At 41.9% G+C, this 17,372-nt stretch overlaps 2 protein-coding genes across 5 annotated transcripts in view; one reads left to right on the top strand and one right to left on the bottom strand.

Moving 5' to 3' along the window:
* ZGRF1 (zinc finger GRF-type containing 1) overlaps positions 1-8,067 on the bottom strand; it is an 82,089-nt gene extending 74,022 nt beyond the window's left edge. The window contains 3 exon segments of the mRNA XM_017881366.1: positions 2,255-2,335; positions 3,824-3,914; positions 7,923-8,067. Coding sequence (XP_017736855.1) covers positions 2,255-2,335; positions 3,824-3,844 — 102 coding nt within the window. The 5' untranslated portion in view covers positions 3,845-3,914; positions 7,923-8,067.
* The window catches only part of LARP7 (La ribonucleoprotein 7, transcriptional regulator), a 16,069-nt gene continuing 6,737 nt past the window's right edge, over positions 8,041-17,372 (top strand). For 2 of the 4 annotated variants that reach the window (XM_017881369.1, XM_017881368.1), the window contains exon 1: positions 8,041-8,309. The gene's annotated coding sequence lies outside the window, so the exon portion shown is untranslated. The remainder of the gene's footprint in view (positions 8,310-17,372) is intronic. The other 2 variants (XM_017881371.1, XM_017881370.1) reach the window with 1 other exon arrangement.

Genomic DNA, 17,372 nt, shown 5'->3' with positions numbered 1-17,372 from the left:
TAGCAATTTTGTTTACAAAACACAACAAAAAATATATACATATATGCCTCATCTAGAAAGAGTTCCCTGAACCGGAGACAGATCTAAATGTCTCTACTTTGTAATCTCATAGAATCCTAAACAAACATATTATAACCCTTATGCCCTTAGTCAAAAATTAGATAAAAGTCCCTTGAAGACAAGAACTATAATAACAAACTACCATTCATTGTGTGCTTAGGATGTGGCAGGTACTTTATTAAGGTCTTCACATGTTTCTTATTTTAATCCTTAAGACAACTTTATGAAGCATCATTTTCCCCATTTTAAAAAGAAAGAACAGACGCACTGAGAGTACTTCCCCAAAATTATACATCTAATAAGCAAAGGGCCAGAATTGAAACTGAGGTCTACTTGACATTTGATGCTAACTGCTCTTCTACTCTGCATCCACCTATCTTACTTGACTTTTCCCACTGTCCACCAGCGATATGTTGGTAGGTTGATGACTTATTCAGTGGAAGATGAATAACTTTGACAGAATTTACATAGAGAAAAGGCATAACCAGCAAGAGAAGAATATAAGCAACAGCCTGCATTTAAGAATGAGGGCGTTATATAGGAAACAGTGAGATAATTAACTTGCCTAGAACACAGAAACTTTCAGGGACTAACTTGAATTTATCTTGTTTTCCTATAACCTACTTGTGTAAGATATATAACGGGCACTCAACAAATGTATGCTATAGTTGAAGATAAAGTTGGATAGTAGCACTAGCATGACCATAATAATTTGGAACCAGAAGACAACACAAAGGATATGCAGAATCCAATCAGATGGTTTTTAAATATCTACAAGATTTTAAAGACACTGGATCTAAAGAAAAAGGGAGAATATAAAAGAAAAAGTTATATAGAATAGCATCAGACACTGAATGAATTAGTTTATGTATTTAAAAAACATATGGATATGCACAGACCTGAATATTCATCTATTTAAATTAGAAGAATTAATCACATGACTTGAACATAGCGATAGCAACCATGAGACCACCACCTTTAAAGAGCATAGACTTGGAGATCCTGTTGTTACTACAATTAAACACAGGGCTCAACACGTCCCTTGGTGATGGTGTTCAAGTTATCCTGATTATCTATAGCCCTGGGTCTCAAATCTCACTCTAAAATCGTACTGGCAGCCTCAGTTTGTTGATATGATAACTCCAATTTACTTGGGTAACAACATGTTTTTTACTCAATGTGAAAGTACCTTGTAACTCCTGAAACATTTAGAACTGGATATAGAGACAATGAAGTAATTCAAACCAAAAATATCAATACTTTTGAATTATGGTCATGAATAGATTTTAGTTATTGGCCAATCTGACATTAGGTAATCTGATATTTCAAATATTTGAGCCAGGCGCGGTGGCTTATGCCTGTAATCCCTTTGGGAGGCCAAGATGGCTTGAGCTCAGGAGTTTGAGACCAGCCTGGCCAACACAGTGAAACCCTGTCTCTACAAAAAATGTAAAAATTGTCAGGTGAGGTGGTGTGTGCTTGTGATTCCAGCTACTTGGAATGCTGAGGTGGGAGGATCGCTTAAGCCTAGGAGGTGGAGGTTGCAGACAGTAGTGCAATCCAGCCTGAGTGACAGAGTTAGACTCCGTCTCAAAAGACAAACAAACAAACAAAAAAACTAATAAAATATTTGTGTTATTTTTAATTTTAAAAAGCTGCTTTTGCCAGGCACAGTGGCTCACACCTGTAATACCAGCCTTTTGGGAGGCTGAGGCAGGCAGATCACCTGAGGTCAGGAGTTTGAGACCAGCCTGGGCAACATGGTGAAATCCCGTCTCTACTAAAAATACAAAAAAATTAGTCAGGTGTGGTGGCAGGTGCCTGCAGTCCCAGCTACTTGGGAGGCTGAGGCAGGAGGATCGTTTGAACCCAGGAGGCAGAGTTTGCAGTGAGCCAAGATCGTGCCACTGCACTCCAGCCTGGACGACAGAGTGAAACTCTGCCTCAAAAAAATAATAATAATAACAGTCACTGTACTTTGCTACTGGATAAGAGATCTTATTCATTCTATTAATGAACATTTTTAGAATGCACAAATGAACCACTGTGATATGAGGATCATCTGAAAATCTGTTTTCACATCATTTCAATGTATGGATATATTTGACATTTTATCACGTACAATTTTTAAAATATTCAATCAAAAATCGAGAACCTCACTCTTGCACCCTGTAGTCAACTGCTTTGTACTCACTTTGTTTCCTAAGGGAGTGATCTTCAGAATTCCATCTTGCCACACTTTTGACTTCTTCATCTTTTGATGAGTATATAGAACCTTATTTCCAAAAATACAAAAGAAATGGTTTCCATTTATATATATTCAATGTTATATATTTTATATATCCTTCCTACATACAAAATATATTTAAGGCACCTTTCATCAAGAAAAGGCACATACACCCATATCAATTTTTTAAATTTTAAAAACAAAAGCACAGATAGCATGACAATAGCATTAAACATTAATTAAATGAAATAAAAAGGGGCCGGGCGCGGTGGCTCAAGCCTGTAATCCCAGCACTTTGGGAGGCCGAGACGGGCGGATCATGAGGTCAGGAGATCGAGACCATCCTGGCTAATAACACGGTGAAACCCCGTCTCTACTAAAAAAATACAAAAAAAACTAGCCGGGCGAGGTGGCGGGCGCCTGTAGTCCCAGCTACTCGGGAGGCTGAGGCAGGACAATGGCGTGAACCCGGGAGGCGGAGCTTGCAGTGAGCTGAGATCCGGCCACTGCACTCCAGCCTGGGCTGCAAAGCGAGACTCTGTCTCAAAAAAAAAAAAAAAAAAAAAAAAGAAATAAAAAGGGAAGGAAGGGAGAGAGAGAAGGAGAAGGGGGGAATAAGGGAAGAAATGGCAGGGGAAGGAAGAAAGGAGAGGAAAAATGCAAGGAAGAAACAAAAAAGATAAATGAGCACTGAAAGTAATTTGAGTTCTCTAGTCATCAGTGGGAAGGGAAAAAAATTATTGGATTACAGAGAACTAATAATCTGTGCAGTTCTCAAAGTTTGGTCCAGAGACTCCTGGAGGTCTCCAAGACCTTTACAGGTATCTGTGAAGTCAAAACTATTTTCATAATGCTGTCTTTTCATCCTCACTCCTTCAGGGGTGCAGAATGAAGTTTCCCAGGATTATGTATACGCAATATTGTAAGAGTCAATTGCAACCTGAATGTAGAAGAAACAAACATGAGAATCCAGTTGTCTTCCATTAAGCCAAATCATAAATACTTTTTACATTTCTGCTTTAACTTCTAGTATGAAAAACATCAATAGACGTAAGACCCCATATACACAAGTTACTTGGGGTCAATAATTTTCTAGAGTGTTAAAGAATCCCGAGATCAAACAGTGTGAGAACCGCTGATCTATACAGAAGAGGAATGCCAGTTCTTCAAGAGAAAGAAATTGTTTCCCGGTCTCACACTTCCAAAGAATATGTTACAAAGGACTTTGTCTAATACTTGATCTTAGCCAAAAGGCTGAAAAGTGATGATTTTGTGTAACAAGTATGAATAGTAGGCAACAGATAGGGTTACCAGATAAACTACTGTGCAATATTTGGGATCCTAATGTTAAAAAAGGTATGCATTGTTTATTTGAAATTCAAATTTAACTGAGTAGCCTGTTTTTTGTTTTTTTTTTTGTTTTGTTATTGCTAAACCTGGCAACACAGTAATATGTTTGTGAAACGCCTTCAAAAGAAAGAACAAAGGGAGAAAGGAAAGGAATTTCACCAAATTGTAAAAAATGGTAAAACTTACAATAAATTCTTGGCTTTCCATTATTTCTTCTGAAGTTATAAACCAGCTGGGTCCAGAAAATAGGAAGTAGTTATTCAACTATTTATACCACCTAAAATTAAAAATGACATAAAATTTCCACCCTGATTTCTTAAAAATAACAAATAAAATTTTTCTCAATAAACTCCCGACCATAGACATGAATCACAGTTCCAAGACGACCTAACTACCAAGGTAAACAGAGGTGTAATAAAATTATCTATCACTGAGGACACAGTAAAAGTGATACCATGCTGTGAAACAAGAATTTTTTCACAAGTAAAGAAAAAACTAAATAAAATATATAAACTAATTTGTAGTCTGCAAACATTTTTCCAGATGCATAATATGTATCAGAAAACACCAATTTGTCCTCCACATGTTTGGTTTCCTATAGCACAAATTCAATTTTTAAAGTTTTCTGAATTGCTATGGCCACCACAAGATGGCCCCTTGTGTTTTAAATTTTCCTTTCAACTCTTAGCATCAATATACCACAGTACCTAGGACCAATTAATTATATAGTACCTCTGCAAGGAAAAATCTTTCCAACACTGTTGCAACAGTTACTGTAGTTATGTTATACTATTGGATAAAACTGTTTTTGTGGGCAAATTTGGAAATCTAAAATCACTGATGGTGATCAGTGAAGAAGTAAATAGAAATGCAAAAAACATACTCTTTTTTTTTTTTTTTTTTTTTTTTTGAGACGGGTCTTGCTGTTGTCAACCCAGCTGGAGGTGCAGGTGGTTGCGATCTCGGCCACTGCAAGCTCCGCCTCCCGGGTTCACGCCTTCTCCGCCTCAGCCTCCCGAGTAGCTGGGAACTACAGGGCGCCCGCCACCACACCCGGTAAGTTTTTGTATTTTTGTAGAGACGGGGTTTCACAGTGTTAGCCAGGATGGTCTCGATCTCCTGACCTTGTGACTCCCACCAGCCTCGGCCCATCCCAAAAGTGCTGGGATTACAGGCTTGAGCCACCGCGCCCGGCCTTTTATTTTCCCTGAAGTGGTTCTAAAGATGTGACCCCTGGACCAATAGTATCATCTGGGAACTAGTAAGAAATGACCTATTAAGTCAGAAAGTCTGGGGTTGGGGGCCCAGCAGTCTGTCTTTTAAGAAGCCCTCCAAGTGATGCTGATGGACACTCAAGTTTGAGAATACAGACCTAAAAGACCTAGGAGCTGTAATTTGTGATCTGAGTTCAGTTCCTCTTTTAGACATCTAAAATATGCCACTTACATATTTATAAGTTACATATACTTATTCAGTACTTACTATGTGCCAGATATTATGCTAGGCTAAAATATTTAAATGGAAACTCTACACTCCATCTCAAAGAATTTCAGTATGGCGGGGTGATAAACAGTAAATTTAATAAAATATGGCAGGAATAAGCACAGGCGGGTCACCCAGCTTGGTGTGGATCATCAAACAAGGCTTCTTCAAGGAAGTAAAGCCTAAGCTGTAAGTTGAAATAACCATTAGTCAAGGGAAGGCCAGTGAAGGTCTTCCCAAACAAGAATTGATATGTCTGATGAGGGAACTCTAGTACAATTACGGGGTGAAGTGCAGGCCAGGCACGTTGGCTCACACCTGCAATCCCAGCACTCCGGGAAGCCGAGAGAGGCGGATCACCTGAGGTCAGGAGTTCCAGGCGAGCCTGGCCAACATGGTGAAACCCCCGTCTCTACTAAAAATAGAAAAATTAGCCGGGCGTGGTGGTGCGTGCCTATAATCCCAGCTACTTGGGAGGCTGAGGCAGGAGAATCACTTGAACCCGGGAGGTGGAGGCTGCAGTGAGCCAAGATCATGCCACTGCACTCCAGCCTGGGCGACAAAAGCAAAGATCTGTCTCAAAAAAAAAATAATAATAAATGGGAGGGGGCAGTGAAGTACAAGAAAGTGAGTGGCATCTTCCCTCAACTAATCAAGGTTATCTGGAGAAAGGATAGGTAAGGGGTATGCAAATGAGATACACATACTTGCTTCATGACACAGGTCACAGGACAGAAACCAAACCTACAGAAGGATTGCCTTTCAGAAATATAACACCTGGCCAGGCATGGTGGCTCACGCCTGTAATCCCAGCACTTTGGGAGGCCCTGGCGGGTGGACCATGACATCAGGAGCTCGAGACCAGCCTGGCCAACATGGTGAAACCCCGTCTCTACTAAAAATACAAAAATTAGCTGGGCATGGTGGCGGGCGCCTGTAGTCCCAACTACTCAGGAGGCTGAGGCAGGAGAATTGCTTAAACTCGGGAGGCGGAGGTTGCTGTGAGCAGAGATCGCTCCACTGCACTCCAGCCTGGATGACAGAGTGAGACTCCATCTCAAAGAAAAAAAAAAGAAAGAAATATAACTCTCACATCTTATCTCTCTCCCCTCTAGCGTACATAAACTGCTGATGCCTAATAATGCCAAGAAGATAAAAGAGAGATCCAGAAAACCACTCCTGGGCTGGATATGCTGTGTACATAGATGAGAATACATGGTACAGACACAGTGCTGGGCATGTGGCAGTTATTAATATCAGATCTGTTTAATAGCTACCATGTATTCAGTGCTACCATACGCTAGAGACTGTTAAATGCTTTATTTGGAGGTTTTGTTTTTGTTTGCTTTTTAACTTTTCTTTTTCTTTGATAGAGACAGGGTTTCTCTCTGTCACCTAGGCTGGAGTGCAGTGTTGCAGTCATAGCTCACTGCAGCCTCATACTCCTGGGCTCAAGCAATCCTCCCAGCCTCCCAAAGTGCTATATTATAAACTACATTATATACATTATATTATGTTAATTATACACATTATAATTATTATGTAATTATATAATATATAAATATATTACTGTTGTATAATATATAATTAATTATTGTGTGTAATCATATATATTATATAACTATTTATTGATTACATACTATGTATCAGGCAGGAATTGGACGAGATACTTTACATATAGTATTTATCAGTCTCATAATCCTGAAGAATAAGTATTATTACAATTTACAGATTAGGAACCCAATATTTACTAATTTAGGATTACTTATATGCTATTTCGCAATTGCAAGATAAATTCTCTATTATTTTCCTAAATTGAGATATTACTTCTGGAATGTATAGTTTAAAAAGAACTAGGAAGATGGAAACTCTTAAAGGATGGTTAAATTCGATTACAGGACAAAACCTCAAAAAAAAAGCTAACTGGATCTTTTAAAATCTACAAGATCTCTAACACTTCTTCATTGAAAGTCAACACCCTTTCTTATCTCAGCATTAATCAGAAAAAATTATTTAAGATAACAGCATCATATATTTAAGTGAGATGCAAAGATAAAGAGTTTTTTCCAAGTGTTCATCTGTCCACGTCCACCAGCCAATTCACCTGCTGACCGACTTCTAACAGGTGAAAGATTAATCTCCAAAGAAGTTTTTAAAGATCCCAGATGTTCTGTGATAATTATATACATACAAACATACACAGATATACGTACATACACACATATATATATGCCTTGTACTACGATATGTACAGACACAATATATATACATAAAACTCGGTGTTCTCAGTAAAGTATGAGCCATTTTTCATTTAATTACAAGATGTTTTTCCTTTTGTTTTTAGACAAGGAGGATTTTTTGAACCTAAACCTGAACCTCTAAATAGTTCAGATAACAAAGTTTTGGAATCACGAACTCAACATTGTTAAGAAACCATCCAGTCCAAATAAACAAAGGAAACCCACATCTCATTTGCCAAGATTCTAATAACCATAATCCTGAACCATAATCCTGTGTCACCAAATGACAATGGAGACTTGATCCTTTATCAGTCCTAAATACGAACAGCAAAGTCCCCTTTGGTCCTCATACGTACTCGAAATTGCAAAGCAGGGCCTGGGAAAAGCGGTGAAGAGGCAACCCTTATTACAAGCAGTCCGAGTAGCTGTTACTGCGACCACCCTAATCCTGGTTCCAAACAGCATCCTTCCCGGTTCTCTTCTTAAGGAGCAGAGTCTTTCGTCCCTTCGCCCCAAATCGCTCAAGCCATTCCTAGGAAAGCCCGAGAAACACTTCACCTCACCTGTCAAATTGCAGAAAATCCACTTTCGAATTTTTCCCGCGAAATAATGTGACGTCATTAACGTGGGACCTCACCAGATGAGGACCCAAAACTTGGCCCGCCCACCTCCGCCCAAGCCAAAAACCTCCGCTTTCAAACCGCCAATCAAATTCTTCCTTGGCTTCGAGGCTCTCAGCCAGCCGCGCTCTCCGATGCCCCGCCCTCCCGGAACCACCTCGCCTGTGACGTAGTGGCGCGCGCACTGCCTCGGACCCGTCTTTCTCGACCGGGACCGGCGAACGTTGTCGCTCATCCTATGACGCGAAAGTAACCAAGACTATCAGGATCTGGAGACGGAAAGGGGTGAAGGCCGCAGTACTTGACCCTGTATTTTGGGAGTTGAACGGAGTAAGTTACAAGCGGCCTGTAGGGTCGCACAGCTTGGGCGACGTCTGATTAACTCTCCGTCCTTTTTCTTGCGGTCCACTCTTAACATCTGTCGTCCTTCTTACCCCGCCTCCCGCCTGCACACCCTTCAGTTCCTTGACCTAGTTATCTATGCGCACGCGCAAAAGTCTTCCGGCAGCACTTGTAGTTCTCGTTTTCAGAGAGTAGGGGCGCATAGGGGCCCGGCGTGGGGCGGTTTGGGGCGCGCCCTGCCTATGGCGTTGTGCTTGTGGAAGTACGGGTGCCGAGAGAAGCGGTAGTCAGTAAAGACAGTGCAGTATTTCGCAGATTGGAGCTGACTTGTGGCTGCCAGAGGATAGTGAACGTTAGGATTTATATTCTAAAATTATCATCTTCTTTTTTTTTTTTTTTTTGATACGGCGTCTCGCTCTGTCGCCCGGGCTGGAGTGCAGTGGCCGGATCTCAGCTCACTGCAAGCTCCGCCTCCCGGGTTTACGCCATTCTCCTGCCTCAGTCTCCCGAGTAGCTGGGACTACAGACGCCCGCCACCTCGCCCGGCTAGTTCTTTTTTTTGTATTTTTTAGTGGAGACGAGGTTTCACCGTGTTAGCCAGGATGGTCTCGATCTCCTGACCTCGTGATCCGCCCGTCTCGGCCTCCCAAAGTGCTGGGATTACAGGCTTGAGCCACCGCGCCCGGCCAAATTATCATCTTCTTTTGCAGGACTCTGCCATCGTCCTCAAAGAGTTAAAAATCCAGTTATGGAAGGGAACTAACAAGTGCTAGATACGGTGTGCAGAGTGCGTTAGCAAAAAAACTTAAGCGAAAACAAGGAGGCAGTTAATTAGAGGACACAGGGTGGTGGAACATCCCAAAGAGTAAGATGCCATTTAACCTGGGCCTTGAACATTTAGTAAGGAAATTTAGACGAGAAGATTCAGACAAAGCGGAAGACACAGGCCACTAGGTGTTGAGGGACTTGAATTGTAAGCAGTGACTAGAACAATGATTCTTAACCTGTTGTGAAACGCTTCTTTTGAAAACTTAATAAAAGTTATGGATTAGCTTCTCAGGAGAACGTGTATGTACCTATTAAAACATTTTGCGAGGCCGGGCACCGTGGCTCACGCCTGTAATCCCAGCACTTTGGGAGGCCGTCACGGGCGGATCACTTGAGGTCAGGAGTTCGAGACCAGCCTGGCCAATATGACAAACCCCATCTTTACTAAAAACACAAAAATTAGCGGGGAGTGGTGGTGCATGCCTATAGTCCCTTAAGAGGCCGGGTTGGGAGAATTTCTTGAACTCGGGAAGCAGAGATTACAGTGATCCGGGATCGCGCCACTGCACTCCAGCCTGGGTGACAGAGAGGCTCCGTCTCCAAACAAACATTTTGCATATAATTTCCTCAAGAAAAATTACGAAATACCTTTAAATAGCAAACACACACAAATGACTTGGTGTCTTGTCTAACTCACTCTTCCCGGTTATCTGTCTTTCGTGAACTTTCAACTATTTTTCAACCGTGTAAACCGCTACAACAACATGGAAATGAGTTTGTCCAGTAAAGATGCAATTAATTATTTATTCTGAGCAGTATTTGTTAATATTTATTTCAACATTCCTGATTGCCTATGTACCTGCTTTTTTCTTTTTTCTTTTTTTTTTTTTTTTGAGACGGAGTCTCGCTCTGTCGCCCAGGCTGGAGTGCAGTGGCCAGATCTCAGCTCACTGCAAGCTCCGCCTCCCGGGTTTACGCCATTCTCCTGCCTCAGCCTCCCGAGTAACTGGGACTACAGGCGCCCGCCACCTCGCCCGGCTAGTTATTTGTATTTTTTTTTAGTAGAGACGGGGTTTCACCGTATTAGCCAGGATGGTCTCGATCTCCTGAACTCGTGATCCACCCGCCTCGGCCTCCCAAAGTGCTGGGATTACAGGCTTGAGCCACCGCGCCGGGCCGTACCTGCTTTTTTAATTCTTCTTTGAACTGGTTTTTGACACTTAAGTGGTTCCTTTATTTACAGTCAAGCACCACATACCGACAGACCGCATGTATGACAGTGGTCCCATAAGATTATAGGTGTGTAGTAGGCGATACTACCTAGGTTTGTAGGCGAGTACATCATACAATAACTACATACTCTACGATGTACTTACTCACCTGAATATGCATTTCTCAGAATGTGTCCTTGTCATTAAGCAACCCATGACTGTGCTTAAATCTTTACCATGTATTCCATTTTATATTTGTACAAGAGTCTTAATTTTACCTTATCTTTAAAATGTATTATTTACAATTGAATGGAGCCCACAAGAATTCTTGTCCAGCCAAAGTTGCATGGACTTCAGATTAAGAATTCCTGAGTCGGCCGGGCGCGGTGGCTCAAGCCTGTAATCCCAGCACTTTGGGAGGCCGAGACGGGTGGATCACGAGGTCAGGAGATCGAGACCATCCTGGCTAACACCGTGAAACCCTGTCTCTACTAATAATACAAAAAACTAGCTGGGCGAGGTGGCGGGCGCCTGTAGTCCCAACTGCTCGGGAGGTTGAGGCAGGAGAATGGCGTAAACCCAGGAGGTGGAGCTTGCAGTGAGCTGAGATCCAGCCACTGCATTCCAGCCTGGGCGACAGAGCGAGACTCCGTCTCAAAAAAAAAAAAAAAAAGAATTCCTGAGTCAGAACATACAGTCCATGGTGATAAATTGCAGGAAATTATATCAAAAGGTAGACAATGTGGGATCAAACATACCTGGGATAACTTACTTAGGTAGCTTGGGCCAAGTCACATAACTTTTTTGAGTTTTTGTATTAAGAAGATGGAAGAAACTGCTACCTAGTGGGATTGTGAGGATTTACAAAAAATGTATATAAAGTTATTGGTATTGTTACCCAGTAGCTTTTATTCTGCATTTAAAGCAACTTAAATGTTACTTTTTTTTTTTTTTTTTTGGAGTCTTGCTCTGTTGCCCAGGTTGGAGTGCAGTGGCATGATCTTGGCTCACTGCAAGCTCCGCCTCCCGGGTTCACGCCATTCTCCTGCCTCAGCCTCCCGAGTAACTGGGACTACAGGCGCCCACCATCACACCCGGCTAATTTGTTTTCGTGGGGTTTTTTGTGTGTTTTTAGTAGAGATGGGGTCTCACCTTGTTAGCCAGAATGGTCTCGATCTCCTGATCTCGTGATCCACCGCCTCAGTCTCCCAAAGTGCTGGTATTACAAACGTGAGCCACCGCGCCCGGCCAAATGTTACTTTTTTTTTTTTTAAACAATGTTTTCTTAAACTGCCTATTATGTTATGGGAAGGTGCTAAGGAATTTCTAATGTTGCAAGTTTTGACAGAAGCATCACAAAACCAGGCCTGTGTTTTAGATGGGTTATACATAGGCTTCTGCTGAGAATGGATGACTTACAGAACAGTTTATATAAACTATTGGCATATTCTAGTGACAGTTGTAGCAGTAGTTGTAGAAAACACTGGATGGAGATGAGAGCCATTTCAAAAGTCAAACTGATAGGATTTAGCAAGAGATTGGATAGAATAATGGTTACTTGTGTTCTATATCTTAGCAATTGGAAGTGCTTTATTTACGTTATTTTGGCTAATGCTAACAACCTTATAATGTAAGTATGATTTTTATCCATATTTTATAGACCACAGAGAGATGGGGTAACTTCCTCAAAATCCACCAGCTAATAAGTAGCTTGATTGGTTAACTTGGTGGAATATGGCATCCTTAAATAAGTTGAGGATGGTAGAAAGAACAGGTCTGGATAAGAAAGACAATGAGTTTGATTTGGAATGTGTGGAGTGACAATACACATACCTGTTACCACAGGACATTGAAAAATATGGACTTTGAGGATCAAGACTAACGAAAGTATTGTAACTTCCTGATTCTCTGCAGTCAATGTATAAAGAAGCTAAATTATACCATATCTTATGTTCCTTGCTGTTTAATCTAAATCGAAGGTAAATCATTCTGAACTTAAATACTTCAAGCCACAAAAATAATCCTTAGGAAAAAGAATGAAGGAGGATCTCTGGGCTGAGAGATGAGAATGATAAGGAAAGTCTGGTTTCTGGGAAAATTGTGGCTTTCCGCGCCTATATATTTCTGTCTACTTTTCCTTAGATGTTGGGCTTTGACAAGGAAATGAATTGGAGAGCAGGTAGTCTGCCCTTTATAACTTAGTTTTTTCAAGAGAGAAAATTAGCAGTAGAGCCTGCTGTAGTGATAATCATAGCCTACATTGTGTTTGTTTGTTTTTGAGATGGAGACTGATTCTGTCTCCCAGACTGGAGTGCAGTGGTATAATCTCGCATCACTGCAACCTCTGCCTCCTGAGTTCAAGCCATTGTCCTGCTTCAGCCTCCCGAGTAGCTGGGATACAGGCATGGGCCACCACACCCAGATATTTTTGTTATTTTTAGTAGAGACTTTGTTTCACTTTGTTGGCCAGGCTGGTCTTGAACTCCTGACCTCAAGTGATCCACCTGGCTCAGCCTCCCAAAGTGCTGGGATTATAGGCATGAATCACTGCACCTGGCCTATTTGTATTTTATTTACATTCCACAACCTTACAAAGAATTTGAAATGGTTAACATTTTACAGGTACTTTTAAATCTGTTTATTTATTCAACAAATACTTAGGTACTGATGAAGTTAAAGTTCCTGCCTTCATAGTGTCTACATTCTGGTGGGATAGATAGACAATATAATTAAAATTTCAGGCTGGGTATGGTACCTCACACCTGTAAACTCAGCACTTTGAGAAGCCCAGATGGGCAGATCACTTGAGGTCAGGAGTTCGAGACCAGCCTAGCCAAAATGATGAAACCCCATCTCTACTAAAAACAAAAATTAGCCGGGTGTGGTGGCAGCTGCCTGTAATCCCAGCTACTTGGGAGGCTGAGGCAGGAGAATCACTTGAACCTGTGAGGCGGAGGTTGTAGTGAGCCAAGATTGTGCCACTGTGGTCCAGCCTGCACAACAGAGACTCCATCTCAAAAAATAAATAAATAAATAAAAAATAAAGTAATAATTCCAGGTAGTGACAACAGGGTACAAGGATAAAAAATAGTGACTGAAGCAGTGGACAGAGTTAAGGTCCGCAGGGAGAGAATATTTTAGATTGAGTGGAAAGAGTAAGTCTCTCTAAGAAGTGATGCTTGCAGAGAGACCTAAGTGTACAAGGAAGTAATCCATACAGATATGGTAGGGAAAGTCAAGGGAGCAGCAAGGGCAAAGGCCCTGAAGTGGGAAAGGTCTTAGCATGTTTAAAGAACCAAAAGATGGTTGTTATGTTTGGGCTGAGCCTGTTGGCAAGAATTATGATAGATGAAGTTAGAGAGATCCCCAGGCCAGATTATATAGGGTCTCGTCAATCACAGTAAGGTTTTTGGACTTTATTTTGAGTATGATAAGAAACCTTTGAGCTGGGTGCGGTAGCTTATACCTGTAATCCCAGCACTTTGGGAGGCGGAGTCAGGTGGATCACTTGAGGTCAGGAGTTCGAGACTAGCCTGGTCAACATAGTGAAACCCCATCTCTACAAAAATTAGCTGGGTGTCATGGCGCAAGCCTGTAATCCCAGCTACTTGGGACAGGAGAATCACTTGAACCCAGGAGGCAAAGGTTGCAGTGAGCCGAGATTGTGCCACTCCACTCCAGCCTGGGTAACAGAGCGAGACTCTGTCTCCAAAAAAAAAAAAAAAATAGAAACCTGGCCGGGCATGGTGGCTCATGCCTATAATCTTAGCACTTTGGGAGGCCGAGGAGGGCAGATCACCTGAGGTCAGGAGTTCGAGACCAGCCTGGCCAACATGATGAAACCTATCTCTACTAAAAATACAAAAAAAAAATTAATCGGGCGTGGTGGCACATGCCTGTAGTCCCAGCTACTTGGGAGGTTGAGGCAGGAGAATCGCTTGAACCCCGGAGGCAGAGAGTGAGACTCCATCTCAAAAAAAAAAAAAAAGAAAGAAACCTTTGGAGGAGTTTGTGTAAGGAATTGGCGTGATCTGATTTACATATTTAAATGATAAATTCTATCTGGAGAATTGATTCTAAGGGAAGAAGATTAGAAGCAAGCAGACTAGTAATAAAGTTCTTGTAGTTGTTCAGACAACACAGTAGTATCTTGGACCAGGTGCTTATGATGGAGGAAATGATAATTATTCATATTTGGGATATATTTTAAAGTTAGAGCTAACAGAAATACTGATGAATTGACCATAAGGTGTAAAGAAAAGGGAAATTAAGAATGATTTTAGGCCGGGCATGGTGGCTCATGCCTGTAATCCCAGCACTTTGGGAGGCCAAGACAGGTGGATCACCTGAGATCAGGAGTTCAAGACTAGCCTGACCAACATGGTGAAACCTCGTCTCTACTCAAAATACAAAAATTAGCCAGGCGTGGTGGTGCATGCCTGTAGTCCCAGCTGCTTGGGAGGCTGAGGCAGGAGAATCACTTAAACCCAGGAGTAGAGGTTGCATGAGCCAAGATGGTGCCCCTGCACTCCAGCCTGGGTGACAGAGTGAGTTTGAGACTCCGTCTCAAAAAAAAAAAAAAATGATTTTAAGACTTTTGCCTTTTCAGCAATTTTGTAATTGGTGTTTCTGACATAGGGAAAATTGGTGGGAGGGGGTTGTTAGCATTTGAAAGTCCTATTTTGAGATATCCTTTAGATAAACTAGTGGAAGTGCCAGGTGGACAGTTTAATATTGGAATGGGGAGCTAATGAGAGAAGATAGATTTGTAAAGCCTCAGCATAAAGCCAACGAGCTTAAAGCCAGGATCCTCAAAAACAATGACTGTAAATGAGAAGGAAGCCCAGGACTGACTCCAATTTAGGCATCATGTAAAGGTGTAGGGCACAGTAGGAGAGATAGGGTAAAAGGAAATTGAGAAACTGAGATTGCAAAAGGAAATTGAAAAGGAGGAAAACGAGTTTGGAAGCTATATGAAGCTGCTGAGAGATCAAGTAGACAGTGGAGCACATTCAGGAACTTGTTTGCAGTTTCTCTAGAATGGTGAGGAGGAAAGCCTGACCAGATGGGTTGAAGTGAGAGCATGAGGTGAAGAACATGGTTATGTGGTACTCGATGACACCTCATTGTTTTTCTATTATTAACCTGTAGTTGTGTTTTATGTCTTAAGCTAGCATCACCTAAATATGTCATTACTTGTATAATTTCAAAATTGGTATTTGATTGATCTACTGAAGCCTAAAATGCCAAAATGTTCTTCTGTTGAGTTTGATGAGAATGTATGTTTAGTTGGAGATTTGAGGTAAAATGCATTAAGGGCTTTGTACCCTCTTCCTAGGTAACACTTTGAAACACATTATCTATTTCTGTTACTATCAGCAGCATCACTTTAGCAGTTAGAGATTCTAACCAGCAGTCAGACTCAAGAGATGCAAATACTGTTTACCAAAGAAAGATACAAGGCAAAAGATAGGGTAGATGCAGCTTCTTCATCCCACCAGAGACCACTAAGCCATTTACTTTTTTCTCCCATTTACCCACAACAGGCATGTATGCCTTCCCTAGAAAAGGACCACGGTGTATTTAGGACACTTTAACACATAAAAGCTTTAACCCCTTTTGCCTATCAATCTGTTGTTCTGGTCATACAAGCATAAGGCCTCCATGCCATCTAATAGCTGCTCCAAACCAGGTGCAACATGGGAAACAGATAACATTCCCCATTAGTCTCTCCAGTTTCCAAGAAGACTGTATTATGGGAAACTGAGGTTATTCTCAAGCAGCCTGTATTATCCCAGGCCTGATATTAATCCTTTGCTCATATAACCACTAGTGATTCAATTCATTCAACAAAATCTAGGCACAATTTATTCAACACATTTTTAAGTGACTATGTGTCAGGGACTGACAATATATCAGTAAAAAAAACAGACAAAAATCTCTGATTTCATTGATCTTACCTTCTAGGAAGGCTAAACAATAAAGAAATAAATTGCATAGTAGTGATAGTAGTCTTAGAACGTGATAAATGCTACGAACAGAAATAAGGCAGGGGAGTTACCGTGTATGTATCCAGAAATTTGCATTATTAAATATGGTTGTGGGAGGAGACCTCACTGAGGTGACATTTAAATAAACACTTGAAGTAGGAGAGCAAGCTGTGTTATCTCTGGGGATATGTGTTTCAGAACAGGTTTTAAAAACCCTGTTAGACATTGCTGGGTGAGCTTCAGGAAGTGCAAGAAGGACTGTATGGCTGGAGCTGACAGAGCAAAGGGGAAGAGATGTTGAAAGGAACTTGAGAAAGGAGGGAGTTAGAAATTGCTGCCCCAGAAATAAACACTGGGATGAGAAGGCCACTTGAAAAGGCTGATTTATGGCTGAGTGTGGTGGCTCACACCTATAATCCCAGCACTTTGGGAGGCTGAGGCTGGGAAATCACCTGAGGTCAGGAGTTCGAGACCAGCCTGGTCGACATGGTGAAACCCTCTCTACTAAAAATACAAAAATTAGCTGGGCGTGGTGGCAGTGGCGCCTGTATTCCCAGCTACTCGGGAGGCTGAGGCAGGGAGAATCGCTTGAACCCGGGAGGTAGAGGTTGCAGTAAGCTGAGATCACGACACTGCACTCCAGCCTGGGCAACAGAGCAAGACTGCCTCAAAGAAAAGAGAAGAGAGAAGAGGCTTATTTCTACAGCTTACCAGCTGAATTCTGCCCCTAGAAAGCAGAAATTAACATTTTAAAAATCAAAATTGCCAGACACAGCCACTCCTGCCTGTAATCCTAGCACTTTGGGAGTCGGAGGCGGGTGGATCACCAGGTCAGTAGTTCGAGACCAACCTGGCCAACATGGTGAAACCCCGTCTCTACTGCAAATACAAAAATTAGCCGGGCGTGGTGACGTGTGCCTGTAGTCCCATCTACTTGGGAGGCCCAGGCAGGAGAATTGCTTGAACCTGGGAGGTGGAGGTTGCAGTGAGCCGAAATCGCGCCACTGCACTCAAGCCTGCGCAACAAGAGGGAAACCGTCTCAAAAAAAAAGCGAATAAAACTTCTCTGGGGCGGGGGGCGG

Source organism: Rhinopithecus bieti, unplaced genomic scaffold (assembly GCF_001698545.2).
Source record: "Rhinopithecus bieti isolate Rb0 unplaced genomic scaffold, ASM169854v2 scaffold_12077, whole genome shotgun sequence".
Classification (NCBI taxonomy): Eukaryota; Metazoa; Chordata; class Mammalia; order Primates; family Cercopithecidae; genus Rhinopithecus; species Rhinopithecus bieti.
Note: the sequence above shows the minus strand (reverse complement) of the source record. Positions and strands in the feature narration are given on the sequence as shown.